Here is an 18,909-nt window from a genome sequence, read left to right as displayed (position 1 = left end):
GGACTGCGCTGCTCCGAGCACGACAATAACACAGATTCCTCCTGCCTCACGCAAAGCAGAGGGAAGAGACTTCCAGAAAGAACCCTGCTTCTCTTCTCCATGCCAGTTTCCAGGCTCGGAGACCTTCCTCCTACCCCCTAAATCCTTGTCCATAAAGGCCCAAATCCTGGGGGTCCTCTCTCAGGCAAAACTCCTCTTCAAGTCAGTGGGAGTTTGCCTGAGCAGGGCCCTAAGGATTGGGCCCCAGAAGTGTAACTGCCACACACACTGCCAGCCCATAGCCTCCTACCTTCCCTGACATTTGTTCCCACGAGCAATGACTGCCTGGAGCCAAGAGTCGCAGCAAGGAAGATGATAACCCACATACTCACCGTACAAAGCCTCCATCTTAGCGCTTAGCTGGGTGATTACATTGACCATGTCTCGTCGACTAATTCTATAGGAACCACGGGCCAGAAAACAGAATGCGTAAAATAATAAATATATGTACAAGGAGCGAGGTGAAGGCAGGAGGGGTTGTGGAGAGGGAGGGCGAGGAAACCTGCCTCTCCTGTTATCTTATTGATTCACTTAATCAGGGCTAATGTGGGTGGAGATGTTAAATAGTAACCAAGCTCTTATGGAAACCAATCTGCAAGGTGCTGCTGTTGTAGCTATAGTAACTGCAGCCAAGCTAGAAACTCAAACATGGCTTTTATTGCTCACTTTTGGGGCTCCCACTCACGCCAGGCTGAGTCCAGGGCCAGGGGGTTCTCTCATTACTCTCCCCGGCAGTGGTGGAAAAGTGGGCTGATGGCAGAGCCCTGCTGGCTGGGAGCGCTGAAAGAGGAAGGGAGGGGAGAACCAACCCAGCCTCTGAGATACAGCCCTTTTTATTGCCATTGCCAAACAAAGAGAGAAAACAAAGGCTCTGTGTCTGTGTACATGGGTGAGACTGGTGCATGCCACACGCATGTGTGCCCAGGGACACATCCCTAGGCATGTGTGGGGGGGGGCAGGGGGTGCATATGCAATGTGTGTGTAAATGTGTGTTTGCATTTGTGCCGGGGTGAATGTGCATATGCACATAAGTGCATTTATGGGAGGGGGTGCAAGACGTGTGTCCAATGTGTGTCCTGTGTATGAGGGTGTGTTTAAACATGGCTGTGTTTATAGGCAGGTGTGTGCAAATCAAATCACATCTACCACAGAACTATCCCATTAGCCGGTTACCTCAGGGCAGGGAAATGTACAACTCTAAGTCAGACTCTCCCCAAATACAGAATCAGTGACCACCAATTAGAGGTGGAAACTTTGGGGGTTGTGTAAAAGTTTGGGGGTTCCTCCATGGGCTCTGTGTTGGCGCCCGTGGGTATTCACCTCCGTTCCTTCCCCCCAGACGAGCCACCTTCCCTTTCCTTGCCTCCTGCTCCCAGCTTCAAGGCTCAGACTTTCTGCTGGGCGGGCAGTGGGTATATTCCTGCAGGGACCAGGAAGTTCACCCAGCTTGCAGCAGTTTGTAGTTCTCACTGCTGCTGCTGAAGCACACTGGACCTTGGGCTACACCTTGTAACCAGTTGCTGGGCACCTTGTGTCCAGTTGCTGGGCACCTTGTGTCACCTGGCTTGTGTGCAGTATCTGTGGGTTCCTAGCAGACTTGTTGGGATACATTCCACACAGGAGCGCCTCACTTTGCACCTCGGAAGGTGCAGTTGAGTGTTCTGCACCCAAGTTATCTTGCATGGATGCATCACCCTGGCAGGGCTGTGTTCGCTGCACAAATACACCCAGGCTTGGTGCTGCTGCATAGTAGATGCTGGTGGCAGTGGTGAGATGATGGGGAGATAGGGAAGTCAGGCTTGGGTTAAGAAAGCAATCAGCTTGCAAGTAAAGGGTTGAGTCCATAACCACCCAAGTCTCCAAGGGTCAAATGGCAGGCCAGAATAACAAGTGCTTGCCCCGCAGAAATCAACAGCATGATCTCTGATCTGTACCTACCGCCAGCATCTTTCTGCTCATCTGTGCGTCCCCTTCAGTCCAGTGTGCTACAGCCCCACAGCCGCCCCGTGCCAGGAGCCAGGCACCAAGAGTCACCACAGGATTCATTTCCTGCTCCTAGGCTATGGTAGCCACACCTCTGAGCTGGCCGATGGTGATGACCTGGAGAGTTCTGCAGGGGGCCACAAGACGAGGAGGGGCCAGAGAGGGGAAACTCAGGCTGTTCACTTTCTGAGCATAGTCACATCCAGCGCCAGCTCACTGGGAGGGGAATGACAGAAGGGGCCGAGCAGCCTAGGGCAAGGTGTGGGAGATGGGCAGACACCACCAGTTTGGGGAATGGTGTGTCTGAGGTGGGGGCAGGATAGAGGGGCCTCTGAGTTTGAGGCAGGAGTGTCTGATACTGATGGGCCCTGTTTGGGGCAGGGATGTGTGTCATGTGGAGGCCGGTGCAGGCAGGGGTGGGTGATGTGAAGTGGCTCCATCTATTGGGAGAGAGGGTTCTACCCAGACCCTCTGGGCTGGGCTGGGATAGAGCATCTCCAGCAGCTTGGGGCTGAGCTGTGTGATGTGCAGGCCCCCACAATATGGGGTTAGGGGTGTGATATGGAGGATGTGGGGCTGCAGTTTAGGGGGACGGGGTCTATACAACGACTCCGAGTTCTTTTACCTTCTTTGCTTTGCATTATTGTCCCCCTTCCCTTTCTTCAGAATGGCAGCATGGGGAGGGGGACGGGAGTGGGGGCTGGTGGCCCAAAATGCTCCTGCTGGGCTTCCCCAGTCCAGTGGAGAGAGGGGAAAACGAGACGCTCTGCTCCTTTCTGGCTTGTCTGTCTTTCACCAGAGAGCTGAGATAAGAGGGTTTCCCCACAGCCTCCTGAGTAAGCCAGACTGAATGCTGGGCTGAACCCTCCCATTGTCAGTGCAGATAAGAGAGGCACTGCCCTTTGTTTGCTGCTTAGCAGGGGGAATCAGCGTTATCTGCCCTTCAGTGGCCACTGCCCAGACACTTTTCCTTAGGCCTGAAGTAGTTGTGCAGCAACTCGAGGAGAGTCACTCACCACCAGCGGTGTGTCTTCACAGAGGAGAGGTCTTGATCTGAGCTGGCTGAGACCCACCACACTCATGTCACCGATGACCTAGGATTTGCCCTCACATTGCCAGGTGGATAAGCCAGGGAGTTCATGCAATGTGCCACTGGATTCCCTCCTATCATTGTCCTGCCGTGTCCTCCATGCTGCACAGCACACCTTCGTGTGTCCAGATCTCAGATGTTTGAGCCCATTCTTGCTCCCGGGTCAAGGGAGCTATTCCAGCTAACCTCATCCCCACCCATAGAATCACAGAAATGCAGGGCTGGAAGGGACCTTGAGAAATCAGCAAGTCCAGCCTCCTGTGCTGAGGCAGGACCAAGTAAACCTAGACCATCCCTGATAGGAGTTTGTCCACCCTGTTCTTAAAAACCTCCAGGGATGGGGATTCAACAACCTCCTTTGGAAGCCTGTTCCAGAGCTTAAATAACCTGAATAGTTAGAAAGTTTTTCCTAATACCTAACCTAAACCTCCCTTGCTGCAGATTACTTCTTGTCTTACCTTCAGCAGCCACAGAGAACAATTGATCACTGTCCTCTTTAAAACAGCCCTTAACATATCTGAAGATTGTTATCAAGTCCCCACACAGTCTAAGTACGCCCTCAAGACTAAACATACCCAGTTTTTTTAACCTTTCCTCAAAGGTCAGGTTTTTTAAACCTTTTTATCACTTTCGTTGCTCTCCTATGGACTCTCTCCAATTTGTCCGTACCTTTCCTAAAGTGCGGCACTCAGAACTGGGCACAGCACTCCAGCTGAGATCTCACCACTGCCGAGTAGAGAGGGACAATTACCTCCCAGGTCTTACATACGGCACGCCTATTAATACACCCCCAGAATGGTATTCGCCTTTTCAGCTACAGCAGCACAGAGTTGGCTCATATTCAGTATGTGATCCACTGTAACCCCCAGCTCCTTCTCAGCAGTGCTGCCACCTGGCCAGTTGTCCCTCAGTTTGTAGTTGTGCAGTTGATGTTTCCTTCCTAATTGCAGCACTTTGCACTTGTCTTTATTAAATTTCATCTTGTTGATTTCAGACCAATGCTCCGATTTGTCAAGGTCGTTTTGAATTCCAATCCTGTCCCCCAAAGTGCTTGCAGCCCCTCCCAGCACCCCCTGCTGCTGTGCTTGAGTCCCACCTGAAGACCAAGGATACCTCCCTAGGTGCCGACTTCCCCTGTTTCCCGTGGGTGCTTGACCCCCCCCTGCTCCCGCCCCCCACTCCACCCCTTCCATGAGGCTCCGCCCCTTCCCACCCCCACTCCACTCCAATTCCTTCCCCAAATCTGCGCCCCAGTCCCACCTCTTCCCCGAGTGTGCCACATTTCTGCTCCTCCTCCTCCCTCCCGGAGCATGCTAACGCTGCCAAACAGATGTTTGGTGGCGGCGAGGCGGGAAATGCTGGGTGGTAGGCGGAGGAGCAGGGGACATGGTGTGCTCAGGGGAGGGGGAGGAGGAGGAGGAGGAGGAGGTGGGACAGGGGTAAAAGGAGCTTGGATGCCAGTGGGTGCAGAGCACCCACTAATTTTTTCCCCGTGGGTGCTCCAGCCCCGGAGAACCCACAGCGTTGGTGCCTATGCCTCCCTGACCCAACCAAATGGGCAAATTGGCCAATTTCACGCATTTGGGCCTTTGGGTCAGATAAATTCATGGGCAGGGCAGAGGGGGGTATGCCAGCCAGCAAGAAACTATGCCTACTCTGTGTGGACTTCCTGGGCTCTCTTCCCAGCAAAGCAGCCCCTTATCCTCTCCCCCATCTAGCTGTAGTAGCCCAATGAGAGACTTCAGGAAAGAATCTCACTTTTGACTCAGGGGTGATTTGACCTCACTGCAATACCCTCCTTCCCTCACAAGGTGGAGCAAATTACGCAAGCATTTCCACATGGGAGCTGCAACAGCCACCTTTGGCAATAGGGCTGGTGTGGGTTAGCAAAAGGAAATGCCCCAGCTGCAGGTTTGTGGCTTGCTTCCCCGCATGTGTGTGGCTGGAGATACTCTGCCCCTGGCCCCCCCAGCCCTCCCCTCATGGAAGAACAGCTGTATCTCTGCCAGGGCTGCCAGCACCATCTGGGCTACGATAAATGGCATCTCGCTCCAAAGAGGACAACGAAGCCTAGGGGGTTTGCTCTGTGTTGCAAGGGCGCGTTTTCTGGTGACGGACCCAAGACTTTTATTGTAAAGTTCTGACAAAGAGGCTGATTGTTGGCGGGGGGAATGAATGTGGAGCCACTGACAAGGGAGGCCGTGGGTGCGCAGTGTCCTCCCCACTGCTTGCTCAGCCCCGAGTCCCAGCTCTTCCCTGGACCCTCAGTGATGGGGGACGCTCAGAGGAAAGCCTGAGCATTATTTACAACAATCATCTGCCTTACTCGTGAGCTGGGGGGAGGGGGCGCCACAGAGCTGGGAAAAGGACAGACATCCCACTACGACTGCTACCCTGGGAACCTACCCGCACCTACTGCCCTCAGAGGAACACCACCCCACGCGCTCCCTCAGGAGCTGTGTAGCACAGAGACAAAGTGACAGCTCAGCCATTCCCTACACAGCATTAGGGGAATGGGCTACAGCCGGGATAGAATAGAATAACCATAGGGAAAGACACTGCCAGCTCTTCAGAGCCGTTACTGACTAAAGCTTCCTAAATGCAGCTGAGGGGTTCAGGGGAAGCAGCCTGGAATGTCACCGTTATAAATAATTCTCCTAGTTTACACAACATTGTACACGGCATTTCCCACGCTCTTCTGTCGCCAGCTGCAGCTCCGCTTCTCCAGCCGCCGGGAAGAGCTCGCGGAGCCTCAGAACCAGCTCACTTTGTTGGATTTGAGTCCTGTGAAGCACATGTTGTTGCTGCAGACGCCACCGTAACTGGGTGGGCAGGCCGAGCACGGTCTCCCCACCTTGTAAGGAGCTTCTCCTATCCAGTTGCCCCTGGAAAGGAAGGCATGGCATGGGAGCCGCAGCACTCTCTGGATTGTGCTTGTTTGTGCTCAGAGAACGTGTGTGTGTGTGTGCGTGCATGTGTGCACACAGGCCACACTGCCCCCTACTGGATAAAGTCACATCTGTTCAACAGTGTCTGACCATGTTGCCCTCTAGTGCTGTAGACTACAGGTGCGATGAACTGTAATACCATTGCAGCCCAGGGAGATTCTTTACCTCAAAATGGGAGAGGTCTGTACTTTTGAAGCAGAAGAATCCTGGGCTCTGTATCCCCAATGAGCAGCCAGGAAGTCTGTTCAGCTGGCGATGCATGTGATAAAACAAGTGACTGCAAATAGCACTTGTTATGATAGATAACTTCCCAGTTGGGGGCGCTAGAGTCTGATCGAACGTTTGTCTGGAGGGTAACTCCATTTTCAGGGAGTGCTTGATGGGAGAGGACAATACACATGGAGGAAGGAATAAAGCCAGAATGTTGCACTGTCTTGGCTCTCGCTGTAATAGAGTCCTAAACAAGCATCACAATGCCCTGTGCACGTGCAATCTGGTCAGTGTGTCTCTGTGTCTGTTTGCACGTGCGTGCATGCAACAGTGTGAGTGTGCATCTGTTTACTGACATGGGGGGGTGAAGGAGTTTCAACTCTGGATCACTGGGCTAAGGTGAAGCTGGACACACACTGAGTCTAACTCACGCTCAAATTACTAAGGTACCTCCACTGTCCCAGCAGCATACCAGTGTAGGATGGCTCATGTCCAGCCCCGCTGGTGCCAAGGAGTCACAGCTGCATAGGGAAAAAGTTACCTGAGGCTGATTAGCAAGAATGTTTTGCATCATGGTCAGTGCTTGCAGCTCTGGCTTTCCCCAGGGGGACTCTGTATGCATGTATTTCCTAAGCGCCTTTGAGGCAAAAGAAAACACTCTCTAGGGCTAATCCAGGCACCAGAGGAGAGCCCAGACTGAGCAAAGGCTGAGAGCAATAAGGGTGTGGGTTACGCTATCTCCTGGCTGGGCTGGGGCAACTCATTTGCTGCCGAGCCAGGATGTTCAACACACGGTGGGGCACTGTATTTGTGAGCACACCGGTAAGGCTGAGAGAATTCCCAGCTCCCATTTTGCCTCCCCTCCTGCAGGGGTCCCTCAGGCAAACCAAGAGCAGGCTGAGATGGAACCTGATCCACAGGGCAAGCTCGTTATGTGAACGGCAAAATCAGGCAGGTGTGTTGGGAGAGGGGAGGCAGTGCTCACTAACCCCCAGCTCCCATCCTCTCTCTGAAGTTGCCTGTGGTCAGGGAGAACCTTTCCTTAGCTCACTTACTTGATGGCATAGTTGCACACTAAATACACCGCCTGCTGCCACGTGGTGCCCCACACGTTCATGTTGGTGCAGGTGTTGATGGCACAGCCAATTTTGTTGGAGGAGGCCCACACCATCTGCATCAGAGACAGTCAAACAGAAGCTATCAGGATTGTGCGGCCTACACCAAAGCAGAAGCATCAGAGGTGGAGAACCATGGAGCCTGCCAAGCAGAGGCAAATGGACCTCTGTTTATTCTACAGAGAATAAAAACACCCCCACCTGATTGTCTTGGTGGATGCCTACTGCTGCATCTGCCTTGTGCTTTGCTGACCGATTGTAAGGCCAGTTTTCCGGCCAAATGACTTCCTTTCTGTGGGCACAATTCATGCCTGCAATATTGATACCTGCCTTGTCACACTTTAGGTTGAAATGAGCTGCTCAAATCTGAGTATTTGCTTCCCTAATTATAGGTACACATCAAACAGAAGAGCAAGGACTTGGCAATGCCCGCACTGCAGGATTATACCCACAAAAAAGGGGTACAGCCTCAGCCCTTTTGAATACATATCCCATTGGGAGAGCCTTGTGCATGGACATCTTCACACACTGATCAGAACTAGGAAAACCATCCAACTTGCTCAGGTCATTGAATTGAACTCTTCATAAAAAGCAGTTGTTATTTTTCGAGTTCACTCCCAGATTCCCTAAAGCCACTATCCAGACGGTGCTTAAGTGTCAACAATAACAACAGCTGCACGGGGACTGAGCCATATTCAAGCTCTCAGACAAGTCAGGAGGAAAGGGGATGAAAAGTCTGTGTAAGTGGCAGACACCCATGGAAACACTGGCCTGGGGATTGCCAGGAGCCAAGCAGACTGAGAAGAGCAGTGAGCTATACGGCGCACTGTTAATTAAAGGGTAGAAATGCTTTGCCACAAACCATAGAAGTAAAGGAACATTTTCCACCTTGTGCTGGCGGCGCTCCTCCTGGATGTGCTCTGGGGGATGAGGGAGCCGTATTTCATGAGCAGCCAGACATTTCTGCACACTAAATAGCCGCTCTGTTGTGAAGGAGCTGATTCATGATCAGCAAGGCAGGAAGGGGCTTCCCTCTCCCCCGTTTTGGAGACTTCGAGAGGCTACTGGTGTAAAGAGGGGAAGCTGAGGCCAAATAAAAAAGGAGCATTCCAGCCCATTGGCCAAAATCTCCTGTCTGTGCTCCAGAACGTGCCGAGAAACCTCTCTGCAGATACAGCCACAGCTCTTTGATGTAAACAAACTGATCCACCTCAAAGCAATGTGTGTGTTACAGGGCAGCAGCGCTGGGCGTACAACGCCGTGAATAGCTGCCTCTCATGCTGGCAAATGCTCTGCAAGGTATCCCAGGACAATACTGCTGAGGGCAGGCAGCCTGTCAGGAATGCTAACTCCTGCCTTCCTTTGGCCTTGTCTTTATGATTTAAACCAGACAGCCTCCCAGAGTTGGTCCTCCTCCTTCCATCCAGCTAGCTCAGCTGCGACAGACAACATCTCCCCGGCCGGCAGATGGAGCAGTGGAAAATGCAGGCACTGCTGCTAGGAAAAGAGCTGGTGTTTAGACGGTGTGTTTTTTAATGTGCTTGTTTGCAATGAATGTAGCGCTAGCAAAGGGGGCCAGACTGACAGCCCTGGCAAGGGACAGATCAAGGGACTCTGCTGGTTGCTTTAGGTGATATGGCTCATTGCTCTAAGAAGCTGCAGCAGCAGGATAATACCACTGATGCTCACTGAGTCCCCATCCAGATGTGTTACAGAAGGCTCAGCAATGCCTGAACCTGCCTTCCTCAGGCCTCTCATCCTTTGCCACAAAACACAAACCTTGGTCAGTCAAAAGGACTGGCTTCCCAGGAAGTCTGCTGGGATTTTTTGCTAAACTGTAGCGGCTAGGAGTCCTCCTCATGGGCCAGGACCCCATTATGTCAGGCGCCGTACAAACACAGAGTTGCAGGGCATTCTATCCCGCCAACACAAAAGAGGATTGCCCAGACCTCCCACAGTGCAACAGAAAGCAATCTGATCCTGGTACATTACCATCTAGCTCCTCGTTTGGGCATGTCAGCATACTTAGTAATACCACTACCCTGCCTCACATGACTCTGGCTTCATACCTGGGTGTAATGGCTGCAGACAGAACCACTGCATTTGGAGGGGCAGCTGGGGTTGCATTCACGAGGGTAGGGGAAGGAGTAATGCTGTTTCTCATAATACCAAGATTTCACAAGATCCACAACTGACCGGTACCTGTGGAAGATCACACATGTTATCCCCTGTTATTCCTCCACACTACCCAGACCAAGGAAGCAAACCCCAAGGAGACCTGACAGGGCAGGCCTGTCAGAGACTTGCTCCCAGGTGCACTCATGTATGTTTGCTAGAGAGGTGCTTTGCCTTAGCTGTGTTGGAGCCATGCGAGCAGGTGCTCGCCTTGCTCCCTCAAGGACCAAGAATGGAACTGAGTTCCCAAGGGGCTGGGAGGTGACATCAGAGAGTGGAGGAGGAGGAGGCCCCTTTGTGCTCATAGTGAGTGAAACGGGGAACAGAGCAAGAGGGACAGGGGTTTGAAATGTGAGTGCAAGTTCCCCCGGGTCTCTCCAGGTGCTAAGGACTCTGGGGCAGCATAATTTTGCTCTCCTGCATTGTGAGCTGTGTTCGTGCATGCCAGGGGCATATACAACAGTGACTCTAAAAATCTGGCCCCCTCTGGCTGCATTAAATCACTCCTTACTCCCATTAAACCCCCCTGCGTGTTGTCAGTGCAAAATAAAAGGGGACTTTAACCAGCAAGGAGAAAACTTCTCAACTGATCCAACTCACACATCGACTCATTTATCTTTGGATGCTTTCATCTCCATTTCTTGCCACATTCACTAATTTACCCAAAGTGTTTTGTTTTTGAACCAGAGCTTTTCTCCTTCATGGCCCATCCCCTGCTCCAGTTGCATCCTGCAAAGGCTCTAAATACAAATCTCTTCACTAACACCAACAGGAACATGGCTCTGGTCCAGTGGGTTTCTCTGAATATTAATGGACTCTTTCTGCTACCGACAGCTGAGTGGCTCAAGGTCTGCAGATCAAGCTGAAACGTGCCCTTCAGATTCCATTCTGTGGTAAGTCACACTCCTCCCCAAACAAAGGTGGAGCGTTTTCTCTAGGCTGTGACTGAGACTCACTGCCTGTGCGATGGATTCAGCTGCACCTCCTTAGAGCAACAGTGAACCTGGCCCAGACTCGTTTTGTCTGTCCTGGGCTTGTCCCTTGCTCCCTTGGAACTACACCTCACTCCCCCTGCTGCTTTCTTTCATTTAGCTCTCAGTGGAGCAAGGTGCTACTGAGTGTGAATTAGGGGTGACAACCGGGTCCTAAATAACAAAGCTGCTAATAATGATGTCCATAGAAATAGATCAAATTTTGTTCTAGGCAGGGTTCTAACGAGACTCCCCAGTTCCTCCTGTGTCTGCAGAGAATGAGGACTTTGACCTCATTTGATGCAACATGCATGATCAGAGCACGGCTGTGGATCACTTACCTGCCAGAGTGAATGGAGAGGTTCTGACCAATGTATCTCATCAGCTGTGGCGGCCCATGGTCCCATATGCACTGTACGGCCCAGGCTTCAGCAGACTTGGCTAGTCTCTTGTCCCACACCTAAGTGAGGGAAAAAAGAAATGGTGCAACAACATATGTCATTAGGCTACGGCCCAGAGCAGGAAAGAGTGACTCATTCCCTGAAAAAATGAAAGAGAACCATTTAACCATGACATGTGTACAGGGGAACCACCTTAGAATCCAAGAAAGCTGGCCTGGAAAGGACCCTTAGGTTACTGCATTATGCAGGGCACTTCCCTACATCATTCCTACTCGTGTTTGTACTCATTCGGAGAGGAGCAGTGGGCTTGCAGCTAAAGCCCAGGACTAGGCATCAGGAGGCCTGTCCTCTGTCCTCTGCTCTGCCATTGACACACCGGGTGACACTGAGTAAGTCACTTCCTGCTCTGTGCCTCACTTGCTTTATCTGTTGAATGGGTCTGGAGATGCTGAGCAGGGCAACTGTGAGACTAAACTCCCTGGTGTTTGGAAGTTGCCTTGAGATCCTCAAATGGATGTCACTATAGAAAGGCAAAGTACTATCTTTATATTGTTATCATCACCATCTCTCCCGGCGTTGCTGCTTCAGCCACCTCCTTTATTGTCTCTCCTAAGGCCTAATCACCCTCACAGATTGAAAATGTTTCCTAGCATCCATCACAAAGTGTCAGGTACCCCGTCTTATCTGAGAGCATGAAATACAGCCTAAGTAGTGTCTGCATCAGGCCTGATGTGAAGGTCTGGTGACCCTTTAGCTCTGCTGGGCTCTGTGGCACATGGGTCAGGAGTCCAGGTCCCCTCCCCCGATTGAGCTTTGGGATTGAAGCCCCTGAATTTCACCTGTGTTTCTAAATAATGGGCCTGGTCTGTGGTACTTTTCAACAAACCCTGCCTGATGTTCAGCTTTGGGCAAAACCAAAGGATGGAGGTTTTCTAAAAACCAGCTGGTCAGAGAGTCATAGGGTGTGTCTACACTGCAGTGTAAGGCCACGGTTCAAACTCAGGCTCAAGCCCAACCCCCTTCTGTCTACACACAAATCTCACTAACCCAGGTCTCAGATCAGGGTCCTGGGACCCCCCACCCATGGAGGGTCCGAGCATTAGTCAAGTCAGGACCTCGGGTTCAATTCCCATTGCTTTGTAGTGAAGACACAGCCGCACTGGACTCATGCGTTGGAAGCCGGCCAATCATATTCCACAATCCCGCTGGCTGACTTTCTTTGTCCTCTGGACAGTCAAGTTTTCCCACATTACACCATGAGCAAAGGGCTAGAACGGCCTTATTTTGGGAAGCACTTGGAAGTCTGGGATATGGGTGGTTGGACTTGGGCCCAGGTTGGGACCCAGAATTCAACTGTTCCTAACCTGGAGTTACAAATGAGTGTAGATCAAGGGTCGGCAACCTATGGCAGGGTGCCAAAGACGGCACGCAAGCCGATTTTTAATGGCATGCTGCTGCCTGCCAGGTCCCAGCCGCTGGCCCAGCTCCGCCTGCTGCTGAACCCAGGCCGGCAGCGGGCTGAACGGGGCTGGCAGCCGGGACCTCGGCAGGCAACAGCATGTCATTAAAAATCCTGCCTGCCCCACCCCGCTCTTCTCTGCCCCCCCCCCAATGGGGGCAGGGTGAAGAAGCTTGGTTCTGCCGGCTGCTGCTGCAGGGCAGGCAAGTTCCCCCTCCCCTGCCTCTTCCCGCAGCATGCTGGGTTCCTGCCCCTCCTCCTCTCCCTCCCTACCACCCATCAGCTGATGGCCCTTGCGAGGGAGGGGGAGAAGCGGAGCTGGAGTGCGCTCACTGCTTCCAGGAGGAGGCGGAGAGGAGGTGGGGACAGGGCCTTGGGGAGTGGGGGTGGAATCAGGGCATATCCCCTCCAGCCCCCTGCTGTGAGCCGCTCTGTGAGCACCCCCACAACCCTAGCCCACCCCCCCAGCCCTCTGCCCTGACCCCCGCACTCCCCTCACACACACCCAGCCTTCTGCCCTGATCCCTGCAGCCCCCACACACCCCAGCCCCCTGCCCTGACCCCTGCACCCCCCACGACCGCAGCCCTGACTCCAGCATCCCCCACACATACCCAGCCCCCCCACACCCCATGCCCTGACTCCTGCACCCTCCTCACATGCCCCTAGCCCCCTGCCCTGACTCCTGCACCCCCCACACACCCACAGCCCCCACACCCCCCATACCCTAACTCTTGCACCCCCACATTCCCACCCCCACCCTGAGCACCAAACGGGAGCTCCTACACCCCCACCCCACATTCCCACCTGCACCCCTCGCACCAAATGGGAGCAGCCCAGGTAATCACTCCACACCCAAACCTCCTGCCCCAACCCTGAGCCCCTTCCCTCATTTTAGCTCCTGGCCAGACCCTACACCCCACCCCCAGCCTGCTCCTTCACCCCCAGTCCTGTACTCAGTGCACTCCCACCCTCATCTCAGTGCAGAGAGAGAGGAAGAGAATGGGCTAGAACCAGGGAGACGATAGGTACCCACTCTATGTGGGCAGGGCCGGGATCCCGGACTGGCAGCGGGCTGAGTGGGGCCGGCAGCTGGGACCTTGGCTGGCAGGAGCCGGTGGATGGAATCCCAGACCAGCAGCGAGCTGAGTGGCAGCGGGCTGAGCCGCTCAGCCCACTGCCTGTCTGGGGTCCCGGCTGACTGCCCCGCTTAGCCCACTGCTGGTCTGGGGTCCTGGCTGATGGCCCCGCTCAGCCCACTGCCGGTCTGGGGTCCCGGCTGCCAGGCCCTTGCCAGCCGGGGTCCCAGCCCCAGGCCCCACTCAGCCCGCTGCCAGCCTAGGTGAATGGAACCCCAGGCCGGCAGTAGGCTGAGCAGGCTGGCTGCGTAAGATCAGCATTTTAATTTAGTTTTAAATGAAGCTTCTTAAACATTTTGAAAAACCTTGTTTACTTTACATACGACAATAGTTTATTTATATAATATATAGACTTATAGAGAGAGACCTTCTAAAAAATGTTAAAATGCAGTACTGGCATGCGAAACCTTAAATTAAAGTGAATAAATGAAGACTTGGCACCCCACTTCTGAAAAGTTGCCGACCTCTAGTGTAGATGCTCAAGAACTTGGTTAACAAACCCAGGGTCTGTTACCTCAAGTTGTATTTACTCGGGGTTACACTGCAGTGTAGACATACCCAGAGACTCCAGCTAGCTGGTATATAGCTCATGCAGTCTTTCTCATGGGTTCTGCCCTATAGACCGTTTTCCAGTGCCTTGTCCAGCCAACTTTTAAGAGTACCAGGGAGACATGCCACAGCCCAATACATCCCACACCTGTAATTTGGACCAGGGGAAATTCAGCTGGTTTCTGACACCATTACGAACATTTCACTAATTCAGAGGCAATAAGCCCATGAAAGCTCCCCTCCCCCATTGCAGTGACATGCATGGCCATTTGCTGGGTGGGCACTGAACGGAGACTCAGAGATTTTAACAGCTGAACCCCTGCTCTCCTCTCTGCTCTGCGATGCAGGCTGCAGCAGTGGTTCCAGCTTCATTTTCTGTCATTGCCTCCATAACACGTGTGGACAGCTGAAAATCCAGGACCCAGTGCAGGGGACTTACAAGTTAGGGCACATGGGTCCTCCTGCCTGGAAGCAGGAAGCCAACCCCAAAGGGAGAAAAGATGGGAGTGACAAGAAATACTGAACTTGTAGCTTGTGGTAGACAACAGAAGGAAGGCTCCTATATCACCCATTGTCCTCAGACATCTCAGAATCACCATCAGGATCACAGGGCAGAGGCTACAGAGTGAGCCAATTTTAGCCACCACTGGGCAACAGATTCCCAATAGGCCAATTCTGGATTTCACTGGGTAGGGGATACCGTGGGTTGATTCTGGGTGTCACTAGGTGGGTGACACACAAAGGGTCAGCTCTCAGTGCCAGTGGGTAAAGGACATAAGTTGGCTCCAACAGAAAGGGGCATTATGGGTGGCCTCTAGATGTTGATACATAAGGGATACACGATAGTTCTGCTTGTGTGGTTCTCAGACTGGATCAAACTTGCTTGTGTGGGAGTCTGTGCTTCACACATGCTTGTCCTAAACTAGTAGCTTCCAAAATCAGACCAGTGCCTTTCCTTTTCTCTCCCAGACATGACTGGGGCTTGTCTCCAAAGCAGTTCAAGGTGAGTGAGGACAAAGAAAACAGCTGCTCTAAGCCGTTAATAACAAAGGGACTGTGGTTGTGATACTGGTACTTAGCTGATGGATGCTGTTACACACCTACAGCAGGAAGCTCTAGCTCTGGAGCTGGGTGTGAGGTGCCTTTTATCTCTGTAACTCTGACTCCTATTGTACCTTCAGAAAATGGGCCCTAATTCTCAGAAGTGCTGATATCAATGGGAGCTGGAGGTGCTTCAGCACCTTTGCAAATTAGGCCTCTAGTTATCTCCAGGCATCACTTGCTGGGTCAGACCTGTGTGGATGGTGTGTGAATTAGACTGCAAGCCCCTGGAGGCTGAGGACAGGTCTTCTTCTGTGTATGTACAGCACCAATCATGCTGTCAGCACTTAACAAACATTAACAATAGCAAAGCCGAGCAGGAGTAGAAATGACCAACAATTGCTTTGCCAGGCCCCCGGGGAAAGGATGGTACATTTCCACATGGGGCAGATAACCCCAGCAGATAGCGTTGTTGTTTGGGCAGCACTGGTGGAAGTGGCCTGGGGCAGATCTCCCTAGGTGCACACAAACAGGGCTTCTCTTTCCATTTTAGGGGGTATGTCAGTTCCTGGTTTGCAGCAGACGACGTTTGGTTTTGCCAGGATTCTAGAGTGGAACCAAGCACAGGCCTGGTCATGGGAGGTGCTGACTCCCACTGACTTCAGAGGGTTAAAGATGCCAGCGCTCTGCAGAATCAGGCCCATAGGAGGTCTCTTTTCTGTCTGTTGTTGATGATTTTCCAGCAGATCCCCAGTGCCCATCTCCAGAGCACTGAATGGAACCTAGAGCTTGGTGCTTTCCCTACAGAGTATCTGTCAGCAGCTGGAGTTTCTCAAGCAAACACAGCTGCACTTTTCTCTTCAAGGGCCTAATCCAAAGCCCGCTGAAGTCAGTGGACAGACACCCACTGGACAGACTTCAATGGGCTTTGGATCAGAACCCTGGTTATTTTTTATTCATGCTTTTTAGTTACTGCAGGTTTCTACTCTGACCTTTTTTGGACACATGAGTAAGAAAAGAAAAGGCACAAAACCAACAGACTCAGCGGTTAGCATTAGCTACTGAGTTAGCAATCAGTGTGCCAGGAATTGCATAAGGAAAGCAAGCCAGGGCTTCCCGGAAGATGCTGTGAAATATTAGTTACCTTCATTGGACTCACCACCTCCCCGGCCCCAACCGCTGCACTCAGAGCTGCTAGCTGGGGAAGTCAATGTGATGTGGCAGCCTTTCATCTTCTCACATCTTCTCTGCTGACAGCAAATAGCAGCTACTACAATTATTATGAACAAAGAGCTCACTGAGTTCAGAAAGGCTGTCTCCACGGGGCCCTGCAGGCTGCATGGTACCGGCTGATGCAGCGCTCAGCCACTCACATAAGGATTCCTCCCTTAGCTCTTCACTTTTTCCTTTATGAAATAAGCTCTATACCAAGTGGGCCCCTCCCTGTCTGCAGGTCTAGCCCCCCCGCCCCCTTCCAGGTGCCCACAGTCTGCAGCGGGGTGGAAACAGCTGACTAATTAGGGCTTGTCTAACACAGAGGTTGCATTGGTTTAACTAAAAGGAGGATGCTGACCTGGCATAACTCTGTGTGAACCTGGCCTGTGTTGGTTTGATTTGTACCTGTTACCTTACAGACATAAGCTGAACTGATATAAGCCAATGTCATAGTGTTTACACACAGAGCTGCATCGCTTTAGCATCACACCCTTAGTTAAATGGGTGCAACGTTGTGTGTAGACCAGAGGGAGAAATATACCAAGAGCTGGAGCTTCGATGAACAAACGGATCCAGAGGGCACTGCTAGTACTGGGGGCTAATGCTGGCATACACTGTACTGAACCGACGGGCACTGCCTGGCTGGGCGTAACATGTGACAGGCAAGCTCTGTACTCACTAAAGAGCTTTAGATCCCCCTTCCCCTTCCCCTTCCTCATTCAGGTCCCTCCTAGATACTCTGCTGTCTCACAAGAAGTAATCGTAGAAAACAAAAGAAGCCCAACTTAATAGCACCCAGGGTGGGTTTAACTTCCCTGCACCCTCTCCCCTCCCCACACCTGGTGAGGCTCTTGATGACCCTTGCTTGTGTCAGGTTTGACTTTGGGTAGGAAGCGCATTGGAACCGGGGCTGTGACTCTGCACGCTGCTGTGCAGTGCCTAGCACACAGCTTGTTGCTGAGAAATAACAGATCACAACAATACATTGCCAGTGCCGGAGCATGGCATCCGCTCTGCTGGTGTAACGGGCTCCATTCTGCAGCTCTGCAGTTTTTGCTTTGTACCCACTTCCTCAGCAGATGGTGCTAAGGCATTAAACCTGCCCTTGACCCCACGATCATTCCTTCTCCCTTCAGGAAGCATGGCAAAAACTCACCATATACTCCATGTTGGCAGCTGATGGAGATACCTGTGCCCGCACTTGGTTGTGGTAGTCCAAAAGAGCGCTCATGTCCCGCGGAGAGATGTATCGCTTTCGGCGACTCCTTGGCACCCCGAGGCCAGACACCAAGCCAGCCTGTGTGTGGCTGGAGGGGTACAGGAGCTCGGTGGCATTGGGCAGCACAAAAGAGCTCGATTTTGGTATAATCCAGACGACCAGGCCAGTGAAATACAGGTGCATGTGCAATAAAGTCATTTTAGGTTGTTGTTTTGTTTATTTTTTTTTGCAACTGTCTACTGTCAAATGAAACAAAACAAAAAGAAATGAAAAAATAAGGCAAATTTTCTTCTTTCTGATTGTGTATCTAAAAAAGGAGACAATAGAGGCACCGTTTACTTTTGCATTTCACATGAAAATTCCACCTCCCCAAAGATCATGGAAATAGTTTTTCCAGGTTGAAAAACAAAACAAAAATAAAACACTGACAGATGCTTTTCCACAAGCAAACTACATTTAAAAAGAAAGTCTCTTTCATAAGCTGGATTTCCTGCTTATATATAAGAGCGAATTCCCTGGGACCAGCTGTGAAATCTGCAGAAAGTTGTTTTTTTTTTTTTTTAATTTGAGTGAAAAAACTTCCCCAAATTTTTCGCTTTTCACAAACCCAGGCTAATGAATTACATGATGCTACGCTAGCTTAAGGTTCCAGCCCCTCTGATTTCACAGGCTTTTGGTACGTTGAGCAAATCCCTCAAAAAACCTGAACTCTTACTCAGACAAAGAAACAAACGGCAAGTTCTAAAAGGATCAGTGAGAGAGTCTAAATAATTTTTTTCTTTGGGGAAGCAAAATCAACCACTTCAAAACCAAGATTTAAAAAAATCTCTTTCTTTTTTTTAGTCAATGCACCTTCTACCATCAGTGAAAGACATTCCCCAAAGAAGCTGAGAGGACATTTCCCAGACTACATACCTTGAGGACTGAGCCAAGAACAGCTGAGAAATGTTCGCTGCTGCAGCAACAGACTGGGAGCTTGACCTTTGCAAACAACCTGCTCAGGCACATGTGGCAGAGAGATTTAACCTAGCCAAGTTCTAGGAGCCTTTGATAGCATCTGACGCAAAATCTACTTCTTAACTCTTCCTCCGGGGAATGTCCTACAGTTTGAAAAGTGCTCTGCTAGGCAATTTATGGCCTTTTCCCTGTGTACACACAGCCCAGCTTTGCCGAGTTCTCTGCTTGTTGTGAGTGGTGTGTATTATGAACCCGGTAAGGCAGCCAACAGTATAAAATTAATATCCTGGGGCCTATTTTATCAGAGTCAAACATGGCTTCTCTTTAGCTGCAATATGCATGTGGGACCCTTGTACTGTGCTTGTGAGACATCTAACAATAGACATTTCCAGAGACCTCA

At 51.6% G+C, this 18,909-nt stretch overlaps 2 protein-coding genes across 2 annotated transcripts in view; both read right to left on the bottom strand.

Annotated features, from left to right (window-relative positions):
* Positions 1-438, bottom strand: part of HNF4A (hepatocyte nuclear factor 4 alpha) — a 67,034-nt gene extending 66,596 nt beyond the window's left edge. Inside the window, exon 1 of the mRNA XM_073309581.2 lies at positions 372-438. Coding sequence (XP_073165682.1) covers positions 372-420 — 49 coding nt within the window. The 5' untranslated portion in view covers positions 421-438. The remainder of the gene's footprint in view (positions 1-371) is intronic.
* Positions 439-5,286: 4,848 nt separating this feature from the next.
* R3HDML (R3H domain containing like) lies at positions 5,287-17,750 on the bottom strand. Its single transcript, XM_073309244.1, has 5 exons — positions 17,490-17,750; positions 10,873-10,991; positions 9,455-9,587; positions 7,326-7,441; positions 5,287-5,997 (listed from the first exon to the last, which is right to left on the bottom strand). Exons 1-5 carry the CDS (start codon positions 17,748-17,750, stop codon positions 5,865-5,867), a joined length of 762 nt encoding a protein of 253 aa, XP_073165345.1. The 3' UTR covers positions 5,287-5,864.
* Positions 17,751-18,909: the final 1,159 nt, after the last annotated feature.

The sequence above is a fragment of the Lepidochelys kempii genome, chromosome 13 (assembly GCF_965140285.1).
Source record: "Lepidochelys kempii isolate rLepKem1 chromosome 13, rLepKem1.hap1, whole genome shotgun sequence".
NCBI lineage: Eukaryota > Metazoa > Chordata > Testudines > Cheloniidae > Lepidochelys > Lepidochelys kempii.
This window is presented reverse-complemented; position numbering and strand designations above follow the sequence as displayed.

What these genes read in the sequence shown, in the direction of transcription:
- R3HDML (XM_073309244.1), bottom strand. Translation starts at nt 17,750, where the DNA reads ATGACTTTATTGCACATGCACCTGTATTTCACTGGCCTGGTCGTCTGG. An exon ending in CTCTCCATTCACTCTGGCAG is followed by an intron (nt 9,588 to 10,872) that starts GTAAGTGATCCA and finishes GATCTTCCACAG; the next exon opens with GTACCGGTCAGTTGTGGATC. An exon ending in TCTGCAGCCATTACACCCAG is followed by an intron (nt 7,442 to 9,454) that starts GTATGAAGCCAG and finishes TCTCTGATGCAG; the next exon opens with ATGGTGTGGGCCTCCTCCAA.